Here is a 21,515-nt window from a genome sequence, read left to right on the forward strand (position 1 = left end):
AAACTTAGATTAAGCCAGCTCCTGGACTAATAAGCATGCCCAATGGAAAATCTGCCAGAGAAATGTGGCCCTTAATGATGAGCCACTCTCTCATGATTTGGGTTCTGACTGATTGAGTGAGTGACATGTGACCTTTCTGCCACCTAAGTCTATCTATCTACCAGTAGCAGCCCCATAAAGGGTAGGCCTAACTACAGCTGGGTCTTGCTGTAGTTTAGTTGGTGGAGGGCACAACAAAGTTTCTCTAGGTTCTAAACCGGCAGCATAGTTCTACAATGATCACTTTAAATACAAAACCCAAAATTACATTTGCCATTTGGACCATTTCATTGCATCACATTAGGTTGCCATTACATTTCTCATATCAAACAGTTAGAGAAAGCTTACTTACATTGGTAAAGTATTTACAATCAAATCAAATCAAATTGTATTTCCCACATGCGCCGAATACAACAGGTGTAGACCTTAGAGTGAAATGCTTACTTACAAGCACTTAACCAACAATGCAGTTTTAAGAAAGGAAAAAGTAAAAAATAGATGAGTAAAAATTAAAATATTTAAAGAGCAGCAGTAAAATAAAATAACAGTAGGGAGGTTATATACAGGGGGTAGCGGTACAGAGTCAATGTGAGGGGGCACCGGTTAGTCGATGTAATTGAGGTAATATGTACATGTGGGTAGAGTTAAAGCGAGTATGCATAAATAATAATAAACAGAGTAGCAGCAGCATAAAAGAGGGGGTGGGGTTGGGTGGGGTGGGGGGGACAATGCAAATAGTCCGGGTAGCCATGATTAGCTGTTCAGGAGTCTTATGGCTTGGGGGTAGAAGCTGTTAAGAAGCCTTTTGGACCTAGACTTGGCGCTCCGGTACCGTTTGCCGTGCGGTAGCAGAGAGAACAGTCCATGACTAGGGTGGCCGGGGCCTTCCTCTGACATCCTGGATGGCAAGAAGCTTGGCCCCAGTGATGTACTGGGCCGTACACACTACCCTCTGTAGTGCCTTGCGGTCGGCGGCCGAGCAGTTGCCATACCAGGCAGTGATGCAACCAGTCAGGATGCTCTCGACTGTGCAGCTGTAGAACTTTTTGAGGATCTGAGGACCCATGCCAAATATTTTCAGTCTCCTGAGGGGAAATAGGCTTTGTCATACCCTCTTCATGACTGTCTTGGTGTGTTTGGACCATGATAGTTTGTTTGTGATGTGGACACCAAGGAACTTGAAGCTCTCAACCCGTCAATGAGAATGGGAGCGGCTCAGTCCTCTTTTTTTTCCTGAAGTCCACAATCATCTGCTTTGTCTTGAACACGTTGAGGGAGAGGTTGTTATCCTGGCACCACACGGTCAGGTCTCTGACCTCCTCCCTATAGGCTGTCTCATTGTTGTCGGTGATCAGGCCTACCACTGTTGTGTCGTCGGCAAACTTAATGATGGTGTTGGAGTCGTGCCTGGCCATGCAGTCATGGGTGAACAGGGAGTACAGGAGGGGACTGAGCACGCACCCCTGAGGGGCCCCCATGTTGAGGATCAGCGTGGTAGATGTGTTGTTACCTACCCTTACCACCTGGGGGCGGCCCGTCAGGAAGTCCAGGATCCAGTTGCAGAGGAAGGTGTTTAGTCTCGGAGTACACGTCCTGGTAATCCGTTTGGCCCTGCGGCCTTGTGAATGTTGACCTGCTTAAAAGTTGTACTCACATCGGCTATGGAGAGCATGATCACATAGTCATCCGGAATAGCTGATGCTCTCATGCATGCTTCAATGTTGCTTGCCTCAAAGCGAGCATAGAAGTGATTTAGCTCGTCTGGTAGGCTCGTGTCACTGGGCAGTCTTAGTCCTGTATTGACTCTGCCTGTTTGATGGTTCGTCGGAGGGCATAGCAGGATTTCCGGGTTAGAGTCCCGCTCCTTGAAAGCGGCAGCTCTACCCTTTAGCTCAGTGCGGATGTTGCCTGTAATCCATGGCTTCTGGTTGGGGTATGTACGTACGGTCACTTTGGGGATGACGTCATCGATGCACTTATTGATGAAGCCAGTGACTGATGTGGTGTACTCCTCAATGCCAACGGAAGAATCCCTGAACATATTCCAGTCTGTGCTAGCAAAACAGTCCTGTAGCTTAGCATCTGCGTCATCTGAGCACTTCCTTACTAACCGAGTCACTGGTGCTTCCTGCTTTAGTTTTTGCTGATAAGCAGGAATCAGGAGGATATAATTATGGTCAGATTTGCCAAATGGAGGGCGAGGGAGAGCTTTGTACGCGTCTCTGTGTGTGGAGTAAAGGTGGTCTAGAGTTTTTTTTCTCCTTTGGTTGCACATTGAACATGCTGGTAGAAATTAGGTAGAACGGATTTAAGTTTCCCTGCATTAAAGTCCCCGGCCACTAGGAGCACTGCCTCTGGATGAGCGTTTTCTTCTTTGCTTATGGCCTTATACAGCTCATTGAGTGCAATCTTAGTGCCATCATCGGTTTGTGGTGGTAAATAGACAGCTGCAAAAAATATAGATGAAACTCTCTTGGTAAATAGTGTGGTCTACAGCTTATCATGAGATACTCTACCTCAGGCGAGCAAAACCTCGAGACTTCCTTAGTATTAGATTTTATGCACCAGCTGTTGTTTACAAATATACACAGACCACCACCCCTTGTCTTACCGGAGCCAGCCGTTCTATCCTGCCGATGTAGCGTATATCCCACCAGCTGTATGTTACCCATGTCGTCGTTCAGCCACGACTCGGTGAAACATAACATATTACAGTTTTTAATGTCCTGTTGGTAGGATAACCTTGATCTTAGGTCATCCATTATGTTTTCAAATGATTGTACGTTGGCTAATAGGATTGATGGAAGAGGCAGTTTACTCACTCGCCGTCGGATCCTTACAAGGCACCCCGACCTATGTCCACGATATCTCTGTCTCTTTCTCATGCGAATGACAGGGATTTGGGCCTTGTCGGGTGTCTGTAGAATATTCTTTGCGTTTCGACTCGTTAAAGACAAAATCTTCGTCCAATACGTAGCGAGTAATCGCTGTCCTGATATCCAGAAGCTCTTTTTGGTCATAAGAGATGGTGGCAGAAACATTATGTACAGAATAAATTACAAATAACGTGAAAAAACACACATAATAGGACAATTTGTTAGAGGGCCGTAAAATGGCAGCCATCTCCTCTGGCGCCATCTTGAATGAAATACAAATAAGGCTTGGAGTCAGCAAGGAAAACAAACAATGATAGCAACAGTTTTGTCTATGGCAAAAATGATAGCAACAGTAATGTCCATGGCAACAAAGATAGCAACAGTAATGTCCATGGCAAAAATGATAGCAACAGTAATGTCCATGGCAACAAAGATAGCAACAGTAATGTCCATGGCAAAATATGACAGCAATGTACACTTCATTATCAAAAGTATGTGGACACCTGGTCGTCAAACATCTCATTCCAAAATCATTAACATGGAGTTGGTCCCCTCTTTGCTGCTATAACAGCCTCCACTCTTTTGGGAAGGCTTTCCAGTAGATGTTGGAACATTGCTGCAGGGACTTGCTTCCATTCAGCCACAAGAGCATTAGTCTCGGTCGGGCACTGATGTTTGGCAACTAGGCCTGGCTTGAAGTCGGCGTTACAATTAATCCCAAAGGTGTTCGATGGGGTTGAGGTCAGGGCTCTGTGCAGGGCAGTCAAGTTCTTCCACACTGATCTTGACAAACCATTTATGTATGGACCTCGCTTTGTGCACAGGGGCATTGTCATGCTGAAACAGGAAAGGGCCTTCCCCAAACTGTTGCCACAAAGTTGGAAGCACAGAATCGTCAAAAATGTAATTGTATGCTGTAGTGTTAAGATTTCCCTTCACTGGAACTAAGGGGCCTACCCCGAACCATGAAAAACAGCCCCAGACCATTATTCCTCCTCCACCAAACTTTACAGTTGGCACTATGCATTCGAGCAGGTAGCGTTTCCAGGCATCTGTCAAACCCAGATTTGTCCGTCGGACTGCCAGATGGTGAAGCGTGATTAATCACTCCAGAGAACGCGTTTCCAATGGCGGCGAGCTTTACACCACTCCAGCCGATGCTTGGCATTGCGCATGGTGATCTTAGGCTAGTGTGCGGCTGCTCGGTCATGGAAACATATTTCATGAAGCTCCTGACGAACAGTTCTTGTGCTGACGTTGCTTCCAGAGGCGGTTTGGAAGTCGGTAGTGAGTGTTGCAACCGAGGACAGACGATTTTTACGTGCTGTGCGCTTCAGCACTCGACAGTCCCATTCTGTGAGCTTGTGTGGCCTACCACTTCGCAGCTGAGCCATTGTTACTCCTAGATGTTTCCACATCACAATAACAGCACTTACAGTTGACCTGGGCAGCTCTAGCAGGGCAGAAATTTGATGAACTGACTTGTTGGAAAGGTGGCATCCCATGACGGTGCCACGTTGAAAGTCACTGAGCTCTTCAGTAAGGCCATTCTACTGTCAATGTTTGTCTATGGAGAATGCATGGCTGTGTGCTCGATTTCATACACCTGTCAGCAACGGGTGTGGCTGAAATAGCCGAATCACTCATTTGAAGGGGTGTCCACATACTTTGTATATACAGTGTACTTTACCGCACACATAACTTATTCTACATTACTAACAAACAGATATTCCCTAATTATAGCTTGACTTCTAAAAATGTATGTAAAAACACACTGTAGATGCAGAAACCTATTTCACTTCCTCAAAATCCCCAGGATGAATGAAAAAATAACGAAATAAATCTGCAATGAATTTTGATGTTTTTGCAGAGGATGTTTTAGTTGCGCAATTTTATATCTAACTAAGGTGTTTGGTGCAGTATTTCTCAAGTAAAAAAATGTGCGACGTGTTGTCTTCTGTAAACTAAGTCAGAGCTGCTGGGCAGGTCTGTCTCACTGTCTATGCTATTGGATAGCGAGCACTCACTGCAGCTGTTCACCCCATGTTAGTGGGCAAATGGACATTGTCTAATCAAAACCCAACCTTCATTTACCCGTTGCGACGCACAGATGTTCCAAAATCCTTTTTAGACGAGACTGACCTTATGATAAAAAATTATCCTATTTACACTTTGTAGTCAATTTTGACACTAGAATAACTGTTTCTGACTAATATCGATGCCACATAGCATTTTTCAAAGGGATTCGTTGCGTTTTAAAGGCAGTCGCTCTTTAAGGCAAATACATCACCCTAAAAAATTCTACACACTTATAAAAAGTGTACTTTAAATTAATTGTTTTTCAGTCTTTTAGTATACTATACCTTCACTATCATTATACTTAAACACACTTATTAAAAGTGTACTTCAATTGTATATGCTTTAATTGTAATTTAGTATATTCATTCCTAATACACTTGGAGTTGTTTTTAAGTTGAAGCATTGATTTTATTTATAAAAACTCTGCTCGTGATCAAGTACACTATAAATATAGTTTCCAATAATGAGTTTAGAAGTATTTTCTGAATTCCTGTTCAGAAGAGTGCAGCGAAAGAGAAAGTTGACAATGATAATGATTGTTTATTTCACATAAGAGAACATGCACTGCTGAGGAACATGCTTCTTGAGAGAATACTTTTTCGTATCTCAAGAAAATGTACTTAAAGGAAATTTTCACCCAAAAACTATCTTTTGGCATTCGTTTCATTAGTCCATTGTTGATATAGTCCCAAAATGTTTTGCATGTCAGCAATCTTTTTGAAAGTTATTTGATTTGATTTATTTGAGTAATTAGGATCCCAATTAACCGATGCCAATGGCAACAGCTAGTCTTAGTGGGGTCTGACACATAACGAAACAGACATTACAGGAAAAAGACTTGACAATTTACATACATTTAAAAACATTAACATGTAGTGTGTGTGTGCATCTATCAGTTACACATACATGTCAGTACATACACACAACAAGTAGGTCACATGGGGTCACATGGGGGAAAGCCGTTGTGCCGTGAGGTGTTGCTTTATTTGTTTTTTTAAACCAGGTTTGTTGTTCACTTGCGCTATATAAGATGGAAGGGAATTCCATGCACTCATGGCTCTGTATAATACTGTACGTTTTCTTGAATTTGTTCTGGAATTGGGGACTATGAAAAGACCCCTGGTGGCATGTCTGGTGGGGTAAGTGTGTGTGTCAGTGCTGTGTGTAAGTTGACTATGCAAACAATTCGAAATTTCTAACACATTACTGTTTCTTATAAAAACAAGAAGTGTCAATCTTTCCTCAATTTTACCTTATCCTTTTACACACAATACCCCATAATGACATAGTGAAAACATGTTTTTAGACTTATTGAAAATTAAATAATTTACATAAGTATTCACACCCCTGAGTCAATACTTTGTAGAAGCACCTTTGGCAGTGATTACAGCTGTGAGTCTTTTTGGGTAAGTCTCTAAGAGCTCTCCACACCAGGATTGTGCAACATTTGCCCATTATTCTTTTCAAAATTCTTCAAGCTCTGTCAAGTTGTTTGTTGATCATTGCTAGACAACCATTTTCAGTCTTGCCATAGATTTTCACGCAGATTTAAGTCAAAACTGTAACTCAGCCACTCAGGAACATTTACTGTCTTCTTGGTTAGCAACTCCAGTGTATATTTGGCCTTGTGTTTAAGGTTATTGTCCTGCTGAAAGGTGAATTCATCTCCCAGTGTCTGGTGGAAAGCAGACTGAACCAGGTTGTCCTCTAGTATTTTGCCTGTGCTTAGCTCCATTCTATTTATTTTTTATCCTGAAAAAATCCCTAGTCCTTAACAATTACAAGCATACCCATAACATGATGCAGCCACCACCATGCTTTAAAATACGGAGAGTGGTACTCAGTAATGTATTGTTTTGGATTTGCCCCAAACACTTTGTATTAAGGACAAAAAGTGAATTGCTTTGCCACATTTTTTGCAGTGTTAGTTTAGTGCCTTGTTGCAAACAGGATGCATGTTTTGGAATATATTCCGTACAGGCGTCCTTCTTTTCACTCTGTCAATTAGGTTAGTATTGTGGAGTAACTACAATGTTGTTGAACCATCCTCAGTTTTCTCCTATCATAGCCATTATTTCAACTCTGTAACTGTTTTAAAGTCCCCATTGGCCTCATGGTGAAATCCCTGGGCGGTTTCCTTCCTCTCCGGCAACTGAGGTAGGAAGGACGCTTGTATCTTTGTAGTGACTGGGTGTACTAAAACACCATCCAAAGTGTAATGAATAACTTCACCATGCTCAAAGGGATTTTCAATGTCTTTTATTTTTTTTATTTTTTTACACCCATCTACCAATAGGTGCCCTTCTTTGCGAGGCATTGGAAAACCTCCCTGGTCTTTGTGGTTGAATCTATGTTTGAAATTCACTGCTTGATTGAGGGACCTTACAGATAATTGTATGTGTGGGGTACAAAGATGAGCTAGTCATACTAAAATCTTGTTAAACACTATAGTTGCACACAGAGTGACTTTTATAAGCAAATGTTTACTCTTGAATTTCTTTAGGCTTGCCATAACAAAGGGGTTCATTACTTATTGACTCAAGACATTTCAGCTTTACGTTTTTTCTGAATTTGTACACATTTCGGAAAACATAATTCCACTTTGACATTATGGGGTATTGTGTGTAGGCCAGTGAGAAAAATATCTCAATTTAATCCATTTTAAATTCCGGCTGTAACACAACAAAATGTGGAAAAAGTAACAACAAAACCTGCAAAAAGTCAAGGGTGTGAATCCTTTTATAAAGCTGTTTGAGAAAAGATACTAGAACAAGGAGAGGATACAGGGCGTATAGCTCCACCCCCTCACTCTGCAAGTTTCGGTCAAGTCTTTGGGCCAAATGTGCCCTGCCCTTTCGAATTTCAAAAGACGCTTACACCCTGCTAAATCGTGATTTGTTCAAATAACCAGTGACGAAAAAAACTTGCGAGCCGTAACAACTGTTGCTTGTTAGTTGTCCCATCCTACAGTCTTTCGACAGACATTAATATATAATTTATGTTATGTAGTCTGTCTACGAGAGATTACAACTATACAGATAGTTGAATAATCAAAATGTCAGAATGAACACAATCTCAAACTTTCTTTATAAGTCTTGCATGATAACCAGCCATTTTCTGAAATGAACTGTTCCATCACATTTAGTTGTATGAGTTGTTGTGTTTGATTACTACCTCCTGCTGTGAGAGCACCTTCTGGTCTGCCATTGAAAGATAATGTGCAGTGTAGTCTGACAGTGCTGGAGATAAAACATTAAGTAGCTGAGATTTGTCTCTGGAGGTTTAGGGTAGAGATGTCTATCATAATCTCAGCATTAGGTCAGAATCATTCAGTTTGGCTACTGCAGTTATAGGGAAACATAGAACTGCCTTTAGAAATGCACAACAATTACTTGTCGCCTAAATTATACATGATTTTTTGCAAGGAACATTCAAATCATACAGAATTCCAAAGCTGGGTGACCATTACAGCCAGCACATGGAGTACCTAACATTTTCTCAACGTATTGAAAGCAGTCTGTTCTCTTAACAAAACACTGAGTTTAGGGTCAAAGTTACTACATGAAGCAGAAACACTTAAATTGATGGATAGCCAAAAAACACTGATGGGAGTGAAGATGAGTGAAGACAATACTACCTCTCATTGAGCTTGTCGGAAACATCACACATTGTCTGTAAAGGATAGCTATATCATAAAACGCAAGAAAACGTGACTCAAGGAAACAGGAGGCACTCGATGACAATAGCGTCAATGCACTAACTGCTATTCAACTATCTCCAGTGCTGTAAGCTTCATATATCAATTTCCTCCCAGTAAGACTGACTTCCTGTTGCAGAGACTCTGCAGCCATGCAGAGAGTTCAACAGGGCTTTGCTTACTTACTCAGGATAGTGTCTATGTATCTACACACTGAGCAGCAGCGGGTAAATGTAGTCAGGTTGCCATGTAAATGTCCTGTGCAGCTCATCAGGAGAATCTATGATCAGGAACTCCACGAGGATGTGGCTATTGAGTGCCTTCTTCCTTCTTTCAGTCCACCAAAAAGGAGAGGGAAATCCCACCCTGTATGAAATCACACCCTGTATGTTCCTTTCACTGTCTTCCTCCTTTTCACACATTCCTTTCATTTGGGACTACCCCTCTCAGCAGCTGTCTTTTCCTCAGTGTCGCCCTGTCTCAGGGCCACTCTGTCATCTCAGTGTTGTGGCCTGTCCTCTGTCTCAGGGCCACTCTGTCATCATAGGTCAGTGACTTTATTCTCCACGGCAGCCGAGATCTGCTGGAGCCTGTATCCCAGCTGCATCTTCTGAGCTGTAGGATCCTCCTCTAGAGCAGTGATGATCTGGGAGGAGAGAGTACCAATAAAAGGTAACTGTCCAGTGAAAATCACACCTTTTTTTATTAGGTTTTATTTTTCCTTTTCTTTCTTTCTTTTTTTACATTCCAAAACAAACTCATACGAACGACAATTTACAGACACATAGAAACAATTACTACATCTCATCTGTCCAGACCCGCCTGCTCACACCCCCATCCCTAGCGCATTATTGTTTGCCACTTGGTCTTAAATTTGACCAATTTGTTTTTCTCAGTCGCCCATGCTATTGCAATATTTAAATATTAAATCATTCCATTTTTCCATTGTGTCAATGATGGCAGATTGATTGACTTCCAAGTTTTTAGTAAAATACGTTTTTTCAAAATGAGTAATGAGAAAAGAATCGTCCAGCCCACTGGGTATCTCACTACACCCCCATATGTCATGTCTTGAAAATATGCAGACAGATGGATTAAAAGTAAGTTTATATTGTAATACTTCTGACAGCCAACTTTCTAGCTTCTCCCACAACTTCCGAACTTTATAGCGTTCCCAAAAAGCATGGATTATTGAGTCATTATTAGTTTTACACTTGAGACGTGACTCTGCCGTTGTGCTGTAGAGTTTGTGAATTTTGTCTCTTGTATAATAAATTCTATACATGAATTTATACCGGAGCGTACATTTTCGTTAACTGTAATTTCGTTAGTTATACTCCAACTTTCCCTCCATCTTATGCCAACATCAGTTATTTTTAAATCTTGGTTCCAATAGTTTATATTTTCTTCTAAGAGGTTGTCAGTTGGATATGCTCTCTGCAAGGTTTTGTAGATCTTTCCTATCATATGAACATCCTCTTCTGACTCAAATAAGATTCCCTCAAGGTTGCTCTGATGTCCAAAAGATTTCAAATTTATATTTCGTGATATGTATTTGAAACTATTGGTCAGTCCAAAATTACTTTTTAACTCTGTCATGGAAATACATGTATTTCCTCTTACCAAGTCATTTAAGGTTTCTATGCCTTTAGGTTTCAATGTGGGCCAATTTCTTGATTCATTCTGAAAAGCTATCCAAGGATTATTCCATAAGGTTGTGTTTCTAGGGAGTGATATTGGTTCTGGTAAAATATATGTTTCATTTTCTTCCATATCGTTATAGTGTTCTTAACTGTGAAGTTGTTAATGTTCTTAGCTTTATCCTCAAAAATAGACACGTAAAAAGATTATAGGGATGAGCATGCGCATCTTCAATATGTACCCATTGTTCCTCTTGAGTGCATTCAACTATATGTCGCAAGTAAAAGCCTTGGGTAACGAGTTGATAGAATTCCAAGTCAGGAAGGTTAAAACCTCCCTCAGATTTAGGAAGATGTAAAACTTTCATTTTTATTCTATGAATTTTATTTTCCCATATAAAGTCTGTTATGACCGAGTATACTTTTTTAAAGAATGTCTTCGGTGGGGTAATTGCTATTACCAAAAATAATACAGAAAAAAATACAAAAACTTTGGTAGCCATGCCATTCTAAAGAGGTTTATTCTACCTGTAAGATTTTTGGGAATTTTATTCCATTTAATTAAATCTGAATTCATATTGTTGAGTAATGGAATAAAGTTATCTTTATATATTTGTGGTTTATTGTCACTTATTAAGCATCCTAAATATTTTTAAATGTTTTGTGGTCCACTTGAAGGATTGCTTTAAATAGTGAGTTATTCTTTTTCTTTTTCCTATTGCCATTATTTAGTTTTTTTCCACGTTCATTTTAAATATTTCGTTTTCAATATTGGTCAGGTTTATCAGGAGATCATCTGCAAATAAGTTTAGTTTATATACATCTTTACCAATACTGATACCTGTTACACTTGTCCTGTCTAATTCTTTCCACAAGCAGTTCAATTGCCAGTGCAAACAGAAGGGGAGAGAGAGGACATCCCTGTCTTGTGCCCCTTTCTAAAGCAATTTCATCAGATAATGTATTATTCATGTGTATTTTCGCTTTAGGATATTTATACAATATTTCTATTAAATGTATTATTTCAGCTGGAAAGACGATCGAAAGCTTTTTCGGCATCAACAGCCATTATTGATGAAAACTCATACCCAAAAAATGTTGTTGACTCATCCTAAACTCTTATTTGTGGCCAACAAATAAATTGGAGAGAAAAAAAACACCCACCTCAAACTTGTATATCTGAAGCAGACCGTTTAAAAAATGCTTGCTATTTCCTCATAGAACATGGTGTCATCCTCAGCGGTCTACTCGCTGCTTTTTAACATACTTAATTAAAACTATTTGGAAGGAAAACTATTTCACTCATATTGTAATTAATTATAGGTCATAATAGAGAAATCTGGAAACACTGGACAGTTACTTTAAGATAGACAATTACTTTTGTTTATCTCAGCTAGCTTAACATCTAATGGAAATTACAAGGAAGGGGCTCAAAAGCCTCAATGGATAGAAATGGAGGACTCACCTGATCATAGTACTTGTTGATGTACTTGTACAGCTCATGCAGGGCCACAAGGTAGTTCACCTCGCCAGCATAATTCTGTAAAGAAAGAAGGTGGAAATACTCACTAAAACTTTCTTGGTTCACAACTTCTACGTGCTCTATACAAAAACAACCAAAGGCCAAACAGAAAAGGCCTACAGCACAAAATTAACCTCAAAACATGTACCAAGTTGTAGATATTTTTAAAAGTAACATACTCGAGACAGTTCTGCAAGAGCAGAATTCATTTCCTGGTCACTGGCAGAAATGGTCTGCCTGATGTCAGCATAGTATCTGAAAAGTGAGGGGGGTGGGGGGGAGTAGTGAGGGAATGGAAATCTGAGATTAGTGCACCCTCCATAAAATCCATATGCTACACGTCTCATACAACACTAATTCATCCATTTCATGCAAATGACTACATTAGAATTCTTCTGACATGAGTTCCCTATATAGCTATGGTAGTGGTGTGTGCTGCCAGACCGACAGACTTTCCCCAGAAGAGGCCCTGCATGCTCAGTGAGCCCGCTCCATGGCACTGACAGATTGGCTGTGCCCTCTCTGCCCTGCCCAGGGTCAGGAAGGTAACAGCCTGGCGTATTGTATTCTCACCTCTCTACCATCTGCTTGTACCGTGGGATATCTCTGGCATACAGCAACTTGTTGATAGGAGAGTCCTAGAGGGAAAAAAATAAAATGTTCTACTCAAAACAAAGTACGGTTACATGAGTGTTGAGAACGTGCATGCTCTCGTTCTCTCTCTCTATAATTATTTATTTCATTCAAAAACCCCTGGTATCTCTACTCTCCCTTCATTTCTGCTAGACCGTCTGTTCCCCCTGGGCCCTTAACCTACTCAGTAAGGTCTCCTCTCCTTGTTTGCCTCACCCTGCCCAGCTTGTGCTCTGCAATGGTACAGGAGTCCATGAAGGTCTGGGCTATGACAGACAACACAGCATCCACGTGGTCTGATGCCTGAACGTCAAAGATGAACTGAGGGTTCTTCAGGATGTTAATCCAGAACCTCAGGGGTAAACTGGTGGGAAAACAAACAATTAGAACTCTGTATGCAGAGAGATGTTATTATATTTAAAGGGAAAATCAACCCAAAACCACTAATTCCTTTAATTTACAGTGTTAACTAACACTAATATGTGAGAACAATATTTTTTGTTAACAAATGTTTCATTTTGGCGTTATCATAACGTTGGTAGCAACATGGGATATCATTGTGTAAAACTGTGGCAGCTCAAATCGACTACTAAACCCACAATGCAATGCTCTCTATGGGCTGGCTTGTAAACTATCAAACGTAGCTACACACAATAATACCAAAGACAATATCAGCATGTAACATAGCCAGTTAGATGTAAAACAAACGGCACTGTCAATTTCGGAGTATCCAATCTCACCATGTTCAACCTGCAGATCAATGTGCCTCACAGAGTGGAATTTAACATTCGCAACGGCAGATGTACTTTTGAGAAGATGGGGAATGTTGCCCATGCTACGTCAATGGTGCATTCTGGGCGATTCTGGGACAAGGAGTGAATGGGAGTCTATTGAGCGCTAAACATTAGCACGAATTTCGTCAACAAGAACTACAACATTACAAATATTTTCCGAGATGTGAGATAATTAACTTGCTATCTGTAGTATCGGATAGCTTTGGAATCATGACATGATGTACTTTAGAGGAAAATAGACATGTTTCTCGACATATACATTGACTTTAAGAAGGGACTGCGTGACGATTAGTTTAGCAACCGTGTGACGCACCATGACAACGTGAACGCGATTGGTCGACAGTCTGCTGGGTGGGGCGTTATACGTTCCTTCATTCATTGGATTGCTATCTCCTTTCTATAATATCTCTGGCAACGGCACCATGTAATGCACCCTGGACTAAAGAGGCAGACCAATAGGAAAAATGTGCTAGACCCGCTGTTAAATTACACATTTCTCGAGTTAGGAATTTCGCAAAAATATGATCAATGGGTCATTTGAGAGAAAATATCCTCCCGAGTTATGACATCGGCCAGTTTTGAAATCTGACATGTATGATAGACGTTTTTGCGACCTAAAAGTCGTATTCCTATTAACGTCCAGTGTAGTGAGAGCGACTTAATCACGGTGATACATAATACCGGACAGATTTCTGCCTGCTTGAACGCCAAAAACCCAGATACACATGAAAACGTGAAATGACCCAGGGAATCGATAGAACATCACTTAGAGATGCACAAAAACAATATAACATTCAAAATGGGTGAATCTTTCCTTTAATGACGAGGCCCTGATCTGTATTGGTTGCTGTTATTACAAAAGATAGGAAACACTTCAGTGTTTGAAAGCAAATGAACCAGTAGTACATTTACATTTACGTCATTTAGCAGACGCTCTTATCCAGAGCGACTTACAGTTAGTGAATACATTTTTTTTTTTATACTGGCCCCCCGTGGGAATCGAACTACATCCCTGCCGGCCATTCCCTCCCCTACCCTGGACGACGCTGGGCCAATTGTGCGCCGCCCATGAGTCTCCCGGTCGCGGCCGGCTGCGACAGAGCCTGGATTCGAAACAGGATCTCTAGTGGCACAGTTAGCACTGCGATGCAGTGCCTTAGACCACTGCGCCACTCAGGAGACTGTAGTACTGAGTTGTTACCTGTTAGTCTTCCAGATGTGGATGGTCTCAGAGTCTGTGATGTTGTGTTGCAGAGCCTGCTCATCCAGCAGGTCAAAGAAGTACTTGACAGCCATGGGAACTGGCTGGTTAGTGGTCAGGATCACTGTGAACAAGTCATCCACAAACTTCTGCAGTGTGCCCTGGGAGAGACAGCGGGAAGTTATGGGAATAAATATGTGCAAATGTTGAGTGTAAATTGTTCCAAATACTGTTTGTGGTTGAGCCTATGTGTGTGTGGGATTGCTTGTTTGTTGCATGTGCGTTCTGGCACCTTCATGGAGAGTAGGCGTGTGAGGTAGATCTCGGGGATGGCCTTGGCCCTCTCCCTCTCCCTCAGACTGCCACGCCTGTGTTTGGGAAGGTCTGGCTCCTCGTTGGCTTTCACCAGGTGCCAGAGCTTCACGCCTCCCTCATCCCCATCGTCCAACATGGGCGTCTCTGACAGAAAGAGGGACACACATGGTCAGACAGTGCCCCCTGCAGGCCATCTCTGTCCTAGTCTAGGTATATAAGGTAAGGTCACCCCAATGCAGTTGACATGCAGTTACACAGTATCAACACCGCAACAAAATGATCTCTTGTGAATTGTCTGAATGTGGTAGCTCTGTTGTATTGATGCTAAACAATATCCTATGACCATGCTGCCCTTGTTATGTGTCATAGATACAGTGGGGAAAAAAAGTATTTAGTCAGCCACCAATTGTGCAAGTTCTCCCACTTAAAAAGATGAGAGAGGCCTGTAATTTTCATCATAGGTACACGTCAACTATGACAGACAAAATTAGAAAAGAAAATCCAGAAAATCACATTGTAGGATTTTCAATGAATTTATTTGCAAATTATGGTGGAAAATAAGTATTTGGTCAATAACAAAAGTTTCTCAATACTTTGTTATATACCCTTTGTTGGCAATGACACAGGTCAAACGTTTTCTGTAAGTCTTCACAAGGTTTTCACACACTGTTGCTGGTATTTTGGCCCATTCCTCCATGCAGATCTCCTCTAGAGCAGTGATGTTTTGGGGCTGCCGCTGGGCAACACGGACTTTCAACTCCCTCCAAAGATTTTCTATGGGGTTGAGATCTGGAGACTGGCTAGGCCACTCCAGGACCTTGAAATGCTTCTTACGAAGCCACTCCTTCGTTGCCTGGGCGGTGTGTTTGGGATCATTGTTATGCTGAAAGACCCAGCCACGTTTCGTCTTCAATGCCCTTGCTGATGGAAGGAGGTTTTCACTCAAAATCTTAATTATTTCCTTTACACGGATCAGTCGTCCTGGTCCCTTTGCAGAAAAACAGCCCCAAAGCATGATGTTTCCACCGCCATGCTTCACAGTAGGTATGGTGTTCTTTGGATGCAACTCAGCATTCTTTGTCCTCCAAACACGACGAGTTGAGTTTTTACCAAAAAGTTATATTTTGGTTTCATCTGACCATATGACATTCTCCCAATCCTCTTCTGGATCATCCAAATGCACTCTAGCAAACTTCAGATGGGCCTGGACATGTACTGGCTTAAGCAGGGGGACACGTCTGGCACTGCAGGATTTGAGTCCCTGGGGGCGTAGTGTGTTACTGATGGTAGGCTTTGTTACTTTGGTCCCAGCTCTCTGCAGGTCATTCACTAGGTCCCCCCGTGTGGTTCTGGGATTTTTGCTCACCGTTCTTGTGATTATTTTGACCCCACGGGGTGAGATCTTGCGTGGAGCCCCAGATCGAGGGAGATTATCAGTGGTCTTGTATGTCTTCCATTTCCTAATAATTGCTCCCACAGTTGATTTCTTCAAACCAAGCTGCTTAACTATTGCAGATTCAGTCTTCCCAGCCTGGTGCAGGTCTACAATTTTGTTTCTGGTGTCCTTTGACAGCTCTTTGGTCTTAGCCATAGTGGAGTTTGGAGTGTGACTGTTTGAGGTTGTGGACAGGTGTCTTTTATACTGATAACAAGTTCAAACAGGTGCCATTAATACAGGTAACGAGTGGAGGACAGAGGAGCCTCTTAAAGAAGAAGTTACAGGTCTGTGAGAGCCAGAAATCTTGCTTGTTTGTAGGTGACCAAATACTTATTTTCCACCATAATTTGCAAATAAATTCATAAAAAATCCTACAATGTGATTTTCTGGATTTTTTTCTTCTCAAATTGTCTGTCATAGTTGACGTGTACCTATGATGAAAATTACAGGCCTCTCTCATCTTTTTAAGTGGGAGAACTTGCACAATTGGTGGCTGACTAAATACTTTTTTCCCCCACTGTAAGTTGAGACTCACTCTCTCCAGGAATGTAGTCATGGCTGTCATTATGGACGTGTTTGGACTTCCGGGGTACCAGTGCAACAGTGGCTCCATCCGGAACCTGCAGACCATTTGTGAAATCATAAAATCAAGTTAACAAAGTAACAAAAAGGAGACTTTACAGTGATGTAGTTAGTAATTCTGGTTAAAGGGATAGTTAGACATTTTGGTGATATAGCCCTTTTATCTACTTCCCCAGAGTCAGATAATCTCATTGATACCATTTATATGTCTCTGCGTGCAGTTTGACTGTAGTTTCTGGAGGCATTGCTAACTGGCGTTAGCGCAATGATGAAGTCTACAGGAGCAGCTAGCATGCTAGTAGAAAAAAGGGCTTAATAGCCAAAATGTGGAACTATCCCTTTAAGGGTGATAGGGAGGGATAGAATGTGATGGGATGTGTGGCCTGCTGTGTCTGACCTTGTAATGCTGCAGGGTGTTGAGGCGTTTCCAGGAGCCCTGCACCACCGACGTCAGGTCCTCGTCAGACAGGATCAGGTGACCTGCCGTGCCCGCACGCCACTCTGATCAAGGACACAATACAGAAGATTAAACATTTAATTATAACGGTTGGCTTTGTCAATTCTATAGCATGTCCATTAACCTGGACACCATGTTCTTTGGCTTCACTTCTACCTGGCATGCCAGGATGGACGAGGATGTCACCTCTTCAGATTGAACAGTGAATAATAGAGAGAGCTGTAGTGGGACCCTCACCCAGGTGGAGAGTGTCTGTGTGGGGCCTCTGGGAGAAGGACATGCCCTTCCATGCCTGCTCCAGGAGCTTCTCCTTCACCTGGGTTATGGTGTCACAGTCCAGCACCTTGGCAGGAGCCGTCTGGGGCACGTCACCGTTGCCTGTCGCTGGCATGAGGACATTCAGCGTCTGAAAAGTGAATGGTGGTTCATTATACTGTTACACTGAAACTAAGGACTACTTCACCATGCTGCACAACTCCCTTTCTAACCTCTGCTTCATAATGCAACATAAAGCCCTGCATGTAGACGTGTCTTTGTGGTAAAAGGGACATCAGGGTTTGTGTGTGCTGTGCTCTCACCAGGGTTTTGTACTCTACGTCCTCGCGGAGCAGCCTGTTGTCGTTGAGTGTATACTTGGCCTTTCCTGTCACGGCGTCCACCGGTCCCTTGTCCACCTGGTGTTTAATTGCTCGGAACAGCATGTAGAAGGACTCCCCTGCAGTGTCCTAATAACAGAGCACAGAGACATGGTTCTCTAACTGCCTCTTTAGTGAGGAGACACAGGGGGGTGAATGGGGACATGGCAGGCTGAGAGACTCACCCTCAGGAAGGTAAACAGACACATGGACATCCAGTTGGTCAGGAGCTTCTCCACCACTGATTCAGTTCTGAAACAGGACAACATATTTGACATGAATGTGTCTGACACTGATAAGAAAACCCATCCACAAGAGACTTTAGAAGACCCCGCAAGAAGACTGTCATTACCCAAGACTGAGGAGAACATCATAGTGATCATCCCCCCTCACCTTCGGAGCATGAGTCTCGGGTTCTTGGCCACGTACTGCACCACCAGGTCGTTGAGCAGAGTCTTGAGGATGTCAGTGAAGTACTCCAGCTTCCCATGCAGGGCCACGGTGAGCAGGGAGGCCACGTAAGCCCGGTCCCGAGGGGAAAATGTCCGCTGCACCTCCAGGGTGTGGATGAACTGGGAGAGAGGGACACAAAGGGGTCAAAACAGTGACACGGTGAAAGAGAAGCATTAAATATATGCATTATGATATTACTATGATATTACTGTAGAGTCTAAATTCCATTGAGCTGGTTCAAGTTCAGTAAAAAACAAAACTGTACAGCATAATTATTCAGAGTCGTTTGAGGTTACCGTGGTGAGGAATAGTTTGCTGTTGAGGAGGTTGGACAGCTGAACCAGCCCCTGCTCCACCGTCTGTCTACGGCACTCCGGCACGTCCAAATCTCGCCTCAGTGGCGACTCCCGGTGGCCAGGGAAGAAAATGCGCTCTGCATACGCCCTGTAGTCCAGGAAGGGGATACCAGAACCCACCAGGTCACTGGAACAGTCCATCATTTCAGTCATCAGGTCTACACAGAGGAAGAGGGCGGAAAATAAACCACATTGAGATACAGTGAGAATCTTTTTAGCAAAAGCACATGTAACCCACACCTGAAAAACCCTCCTTATTTGAGGCCATAAGATTTGTGATATAAGGTGCTGTTATGTCCAGGTCTCTCTTGAAAAATAGATGTTTATCTCAAAGAGACTAAACTGGTTAAATAAAAGTTAAATAAAGAAATAAACATTTATATGTGAATTTATGGCTTATGGCGCTTTCTCTCACCTGTGAACTCCTTCTTGCAGCGGTCCCTCACACCGGTCTCCAGATTCTCCAGCTGAATCTGGACCTTCTTGTAGTCCCTCACGGCCTGTTTGCTCTTCCTCCTGACAGAGAGACACGTGGACAGACAGAAGAGCTCACGTCAAATATACCGAGCATTACTTTGAACAGATTAAATGGTTTATACTTGGTAGAGTACAGTGACTGGTCCGCTGTAGCGCAGTTGGTAGAGCATGGCGCTTGCAACGCCAGGGTTGTGGGTTCGTTTCCCAATGGGGGGCCAGTATGAAAAATGTATGCACTCACTAACTGTAAGTCACTCTGGATAAGAGCGTCTGCTAAATGACTAAAATGTAAATGTGTCGGCACCCACCTGTATATGAGCACTATGATGAGGACGATGAGGGCTACGATGGAGGACCCCACGCCAACGCACACCTGGGCCTCCAGGGGGAAGGTGGACTGGACCTGGGTGTCATACTGCACTCTGCCAAGGGAGAAGTTCAGGTTTCCCATCTGGACCTAGGACAAGACAGCAATGGAATTAAGAGTGGGAGGATTAGATTGAACTGTTTTATACTTCTCATCCCCAACTATCACCATAACTATAGTCACTAGATCATCCATCAACAGCATTACTCATCATATTCAGAGTTACAGGTGTGACTATCCCCCAAAATGTAAGAAGTGCCCTCTCTGATTTCCAATTTCAACAATGGTGACCCAAGGAGTGTGGACGTACAGTGAACTCAGGGAGAGAATCCATGCCCTCCTGCTTCCTGCTGGCCATCACTGAGGGCTGCTGGGATGGAGGCTCACAGTAGAGGTGGTTATGGGTCAAGGTCTTCACCGAGCACACCCCCTCCCCGATCAGAGCCACCACCTCCTCCTTAAAGATGGCCAGGTCCAGGTTCTCCCCCTGGATAAGAAGAATAATGATATTAGAGAAAGACAACTGGACAGGAAACAGACAACTCTCATAGGCTCTGAAAAACTGTTGCAGAAGCTTTTATGGTAGCAGATATGGGGTTTGGCAGAGACCTCCACAGAGATGATGCTGCCAGGTTTGTGGTGGTAGGGTTTGCTGGGGTCATTCTGGTTCAGTGGGATTAGGATGGGGTTGAGCGCATAGCTGAAAGCCCTGCTGCCCACAGAGCTGAAGTCAAAGTGCAGGTTATCCAGTAGGAAGTCCACCTTGACCTGGGCATTGCAGGCCTCGGTCCCCACGGCAGGCGTAGGGCACAGAATCAGAGAGGAGCTGCTCACGGCACAGCGCGTCTCAAACTGGAGAGGGAGAGATGAGACAGAGGAGATGAGAAGCTTATTTATAGATCAAGCACAAATATTTTAGCAGCAAAAATAGATGTTTTGCTATTTGATATTTAGAGAAAGCAGTGATTGATTCTCAACTTAAACTTTAAAGGTGATACATCACACAACATGATCAAAGAAAAGAGTGCCTATCCCTCAATGGAAGCCAGGAGACAACTGAACATCATGTTAGAGGATTCTAGTTGACCTGTTTGACAACACAGAGTGTGTCTTCAGGACAGTCTGGCTCAGGAACTATCCGTCTTTGCCTCTTGAGTGGGATTTCTCTACATCTCACTCTACTCTCTCCATCTCTGCTACTCCTCCTCGTCCTCATCCTCTTCCTCGGAGAGAGGGACTCCAGAGGACTAAGGGTCACCCGGATTCTGGCCTCCTGCACTACATCCAGGTTTTGTCCGGACACACGGATCATTCTTCCACCACTGGACACACAGAGAGAAGACTTTAAGAAAAAAAGATATATATATATTTCTGACACAATGCGTTGTGAGTAACAGTGTGCCACCCACCTGAGGAAGCTATTGGAGGGTGTAGCCATGGTTACGTTAGGGTCTGAGGTGTAGTAGTAATTGGCTCCCTCTAGATGGCGCTCTGCTCTACCAAATCGGACCGTGATTCCATGCTCCCCGGTTCTGTTGCTGCCACCAGTCATACATGTAATCTGGTCATCCACGACCTCAGAGGAGCTAGAGAGAGAATGAATTGAACCAGATATCACAACTACTGCTACAGAACATTACAGGACTTTGAGGAAACTGACAAATGAATGATGAATTCTGTCATATCATGCAGACACCATTGGTTTACAGTGTTTGATCTGGTGACTGAACGTTACAGATATGCAAGATACTCACATGAGGCATGGGACTCCTCCAATCAGCACGCTGACCTCACTGGGGTGTCCAGTCTTCAGGCTCTGGCCCATTATGGTCAACGCAGAGCCCCCGGCCTTGGGCCCCTTCTGAGGGGCTATCTCCATCAGAGCTGGGTCCTGAGGAGAAGAGGAAGAGCATTAGAAAAGCACACTTTATCAGACTTAATCTGCCGGCTAGTG

At 43.0% G+C, this 21,515-nt stretch overlaps 1 protein-coding gene across 1 annotated transcript in view; it reads right to left on the reverse strand.

The window, feature by feature from the left end:
• Positions 1-9,232: 9,232 nt before the first annotated feature.
• LOC311147881 (plexin-B1-like) overlaps positions 9,233-21,515 on the reverse strand; it is a gene marked incomplete at both ends in the record, with an annotated part of 33,013 nt that continues 20,730 nt past the window's right edge. The window contains 21 exons of the mRNA XM_084184708.1: positions 9,233-9,337; positions 11,797-11,871; positions 12,033-12,108; positions 12,427-12,491; positions 12,703-12,850; positions 14,482-14,642; positions 14,774-14,940; positions 16,770-16,854; positions 17,214-17,317; positions 17,511-17,679; positions 17,852-17,998; positions 18,094-18,160; positions 18,302-18,480; positions 18,658-18,875; positions 19,133-19,233; positions 19,503-19,651; positions 19,872-20,048; positions 20,171-20,413; positions 20,649-20,883; positions 20,971-21,147; positions 21,316-21,452. Of these exons, the coding sequence (XP_084040834.1) occupies positions 9,233-9,337; positions 11,797-11,871; positions 12,033-12,108; positions 12,427-12,491; positions 12,703-12,850; positions 14,482-14,642; positions 14,774-14,940; positions 16,770-16,854; positions 17,214-17,317; positions 17,511-17,679; positions 17,852-17,998; positions 18,094-18,160; positions 18,302-18,480; positions 18,658-18,875; positions 19,133-19,233; positions 19,503-19,651; positions 19,872-20,048; positions 20,171-20,413; positions 20,649-20,883; positions 20,971-21,147; positions 21,316-21,452 (2,985 nt within the window). The remainder of the gene's footprint in view (positions 9,338-11,796; positions 11,872-12,032; positions 12,109-12,426; positions 12,492-12,702; positions 12,851-14,481; positions 14,643-14,773; positions 14,941-16,769; positions 16,855-17,213; positions 17,318-17,510; positions 17,680-17,851; positions 17,999-18,093; positions 18,161-18,301; positions 18,481-18,657; positions 18,876-19,132; positions 19,234-19,502; positions 19,652-19,871; positions 20,049-20,170; positions 20,414-20,648; positions 20,884-20,970; positions 21,148-21,315; positions 21,453-21,515) is intronic.

Source organism: Coregonus lavaretus, assembly GCF_964263955.1.
Source record: "Coregonus lavaretus genome assembly, chromosome: 20".
Lineage (NCBI taxonomy): Eukaryota > Metazoa > Chordata > Actinopteri > Salmoniformes > Salmonidae > Coregonus > Coregonus lavaretus.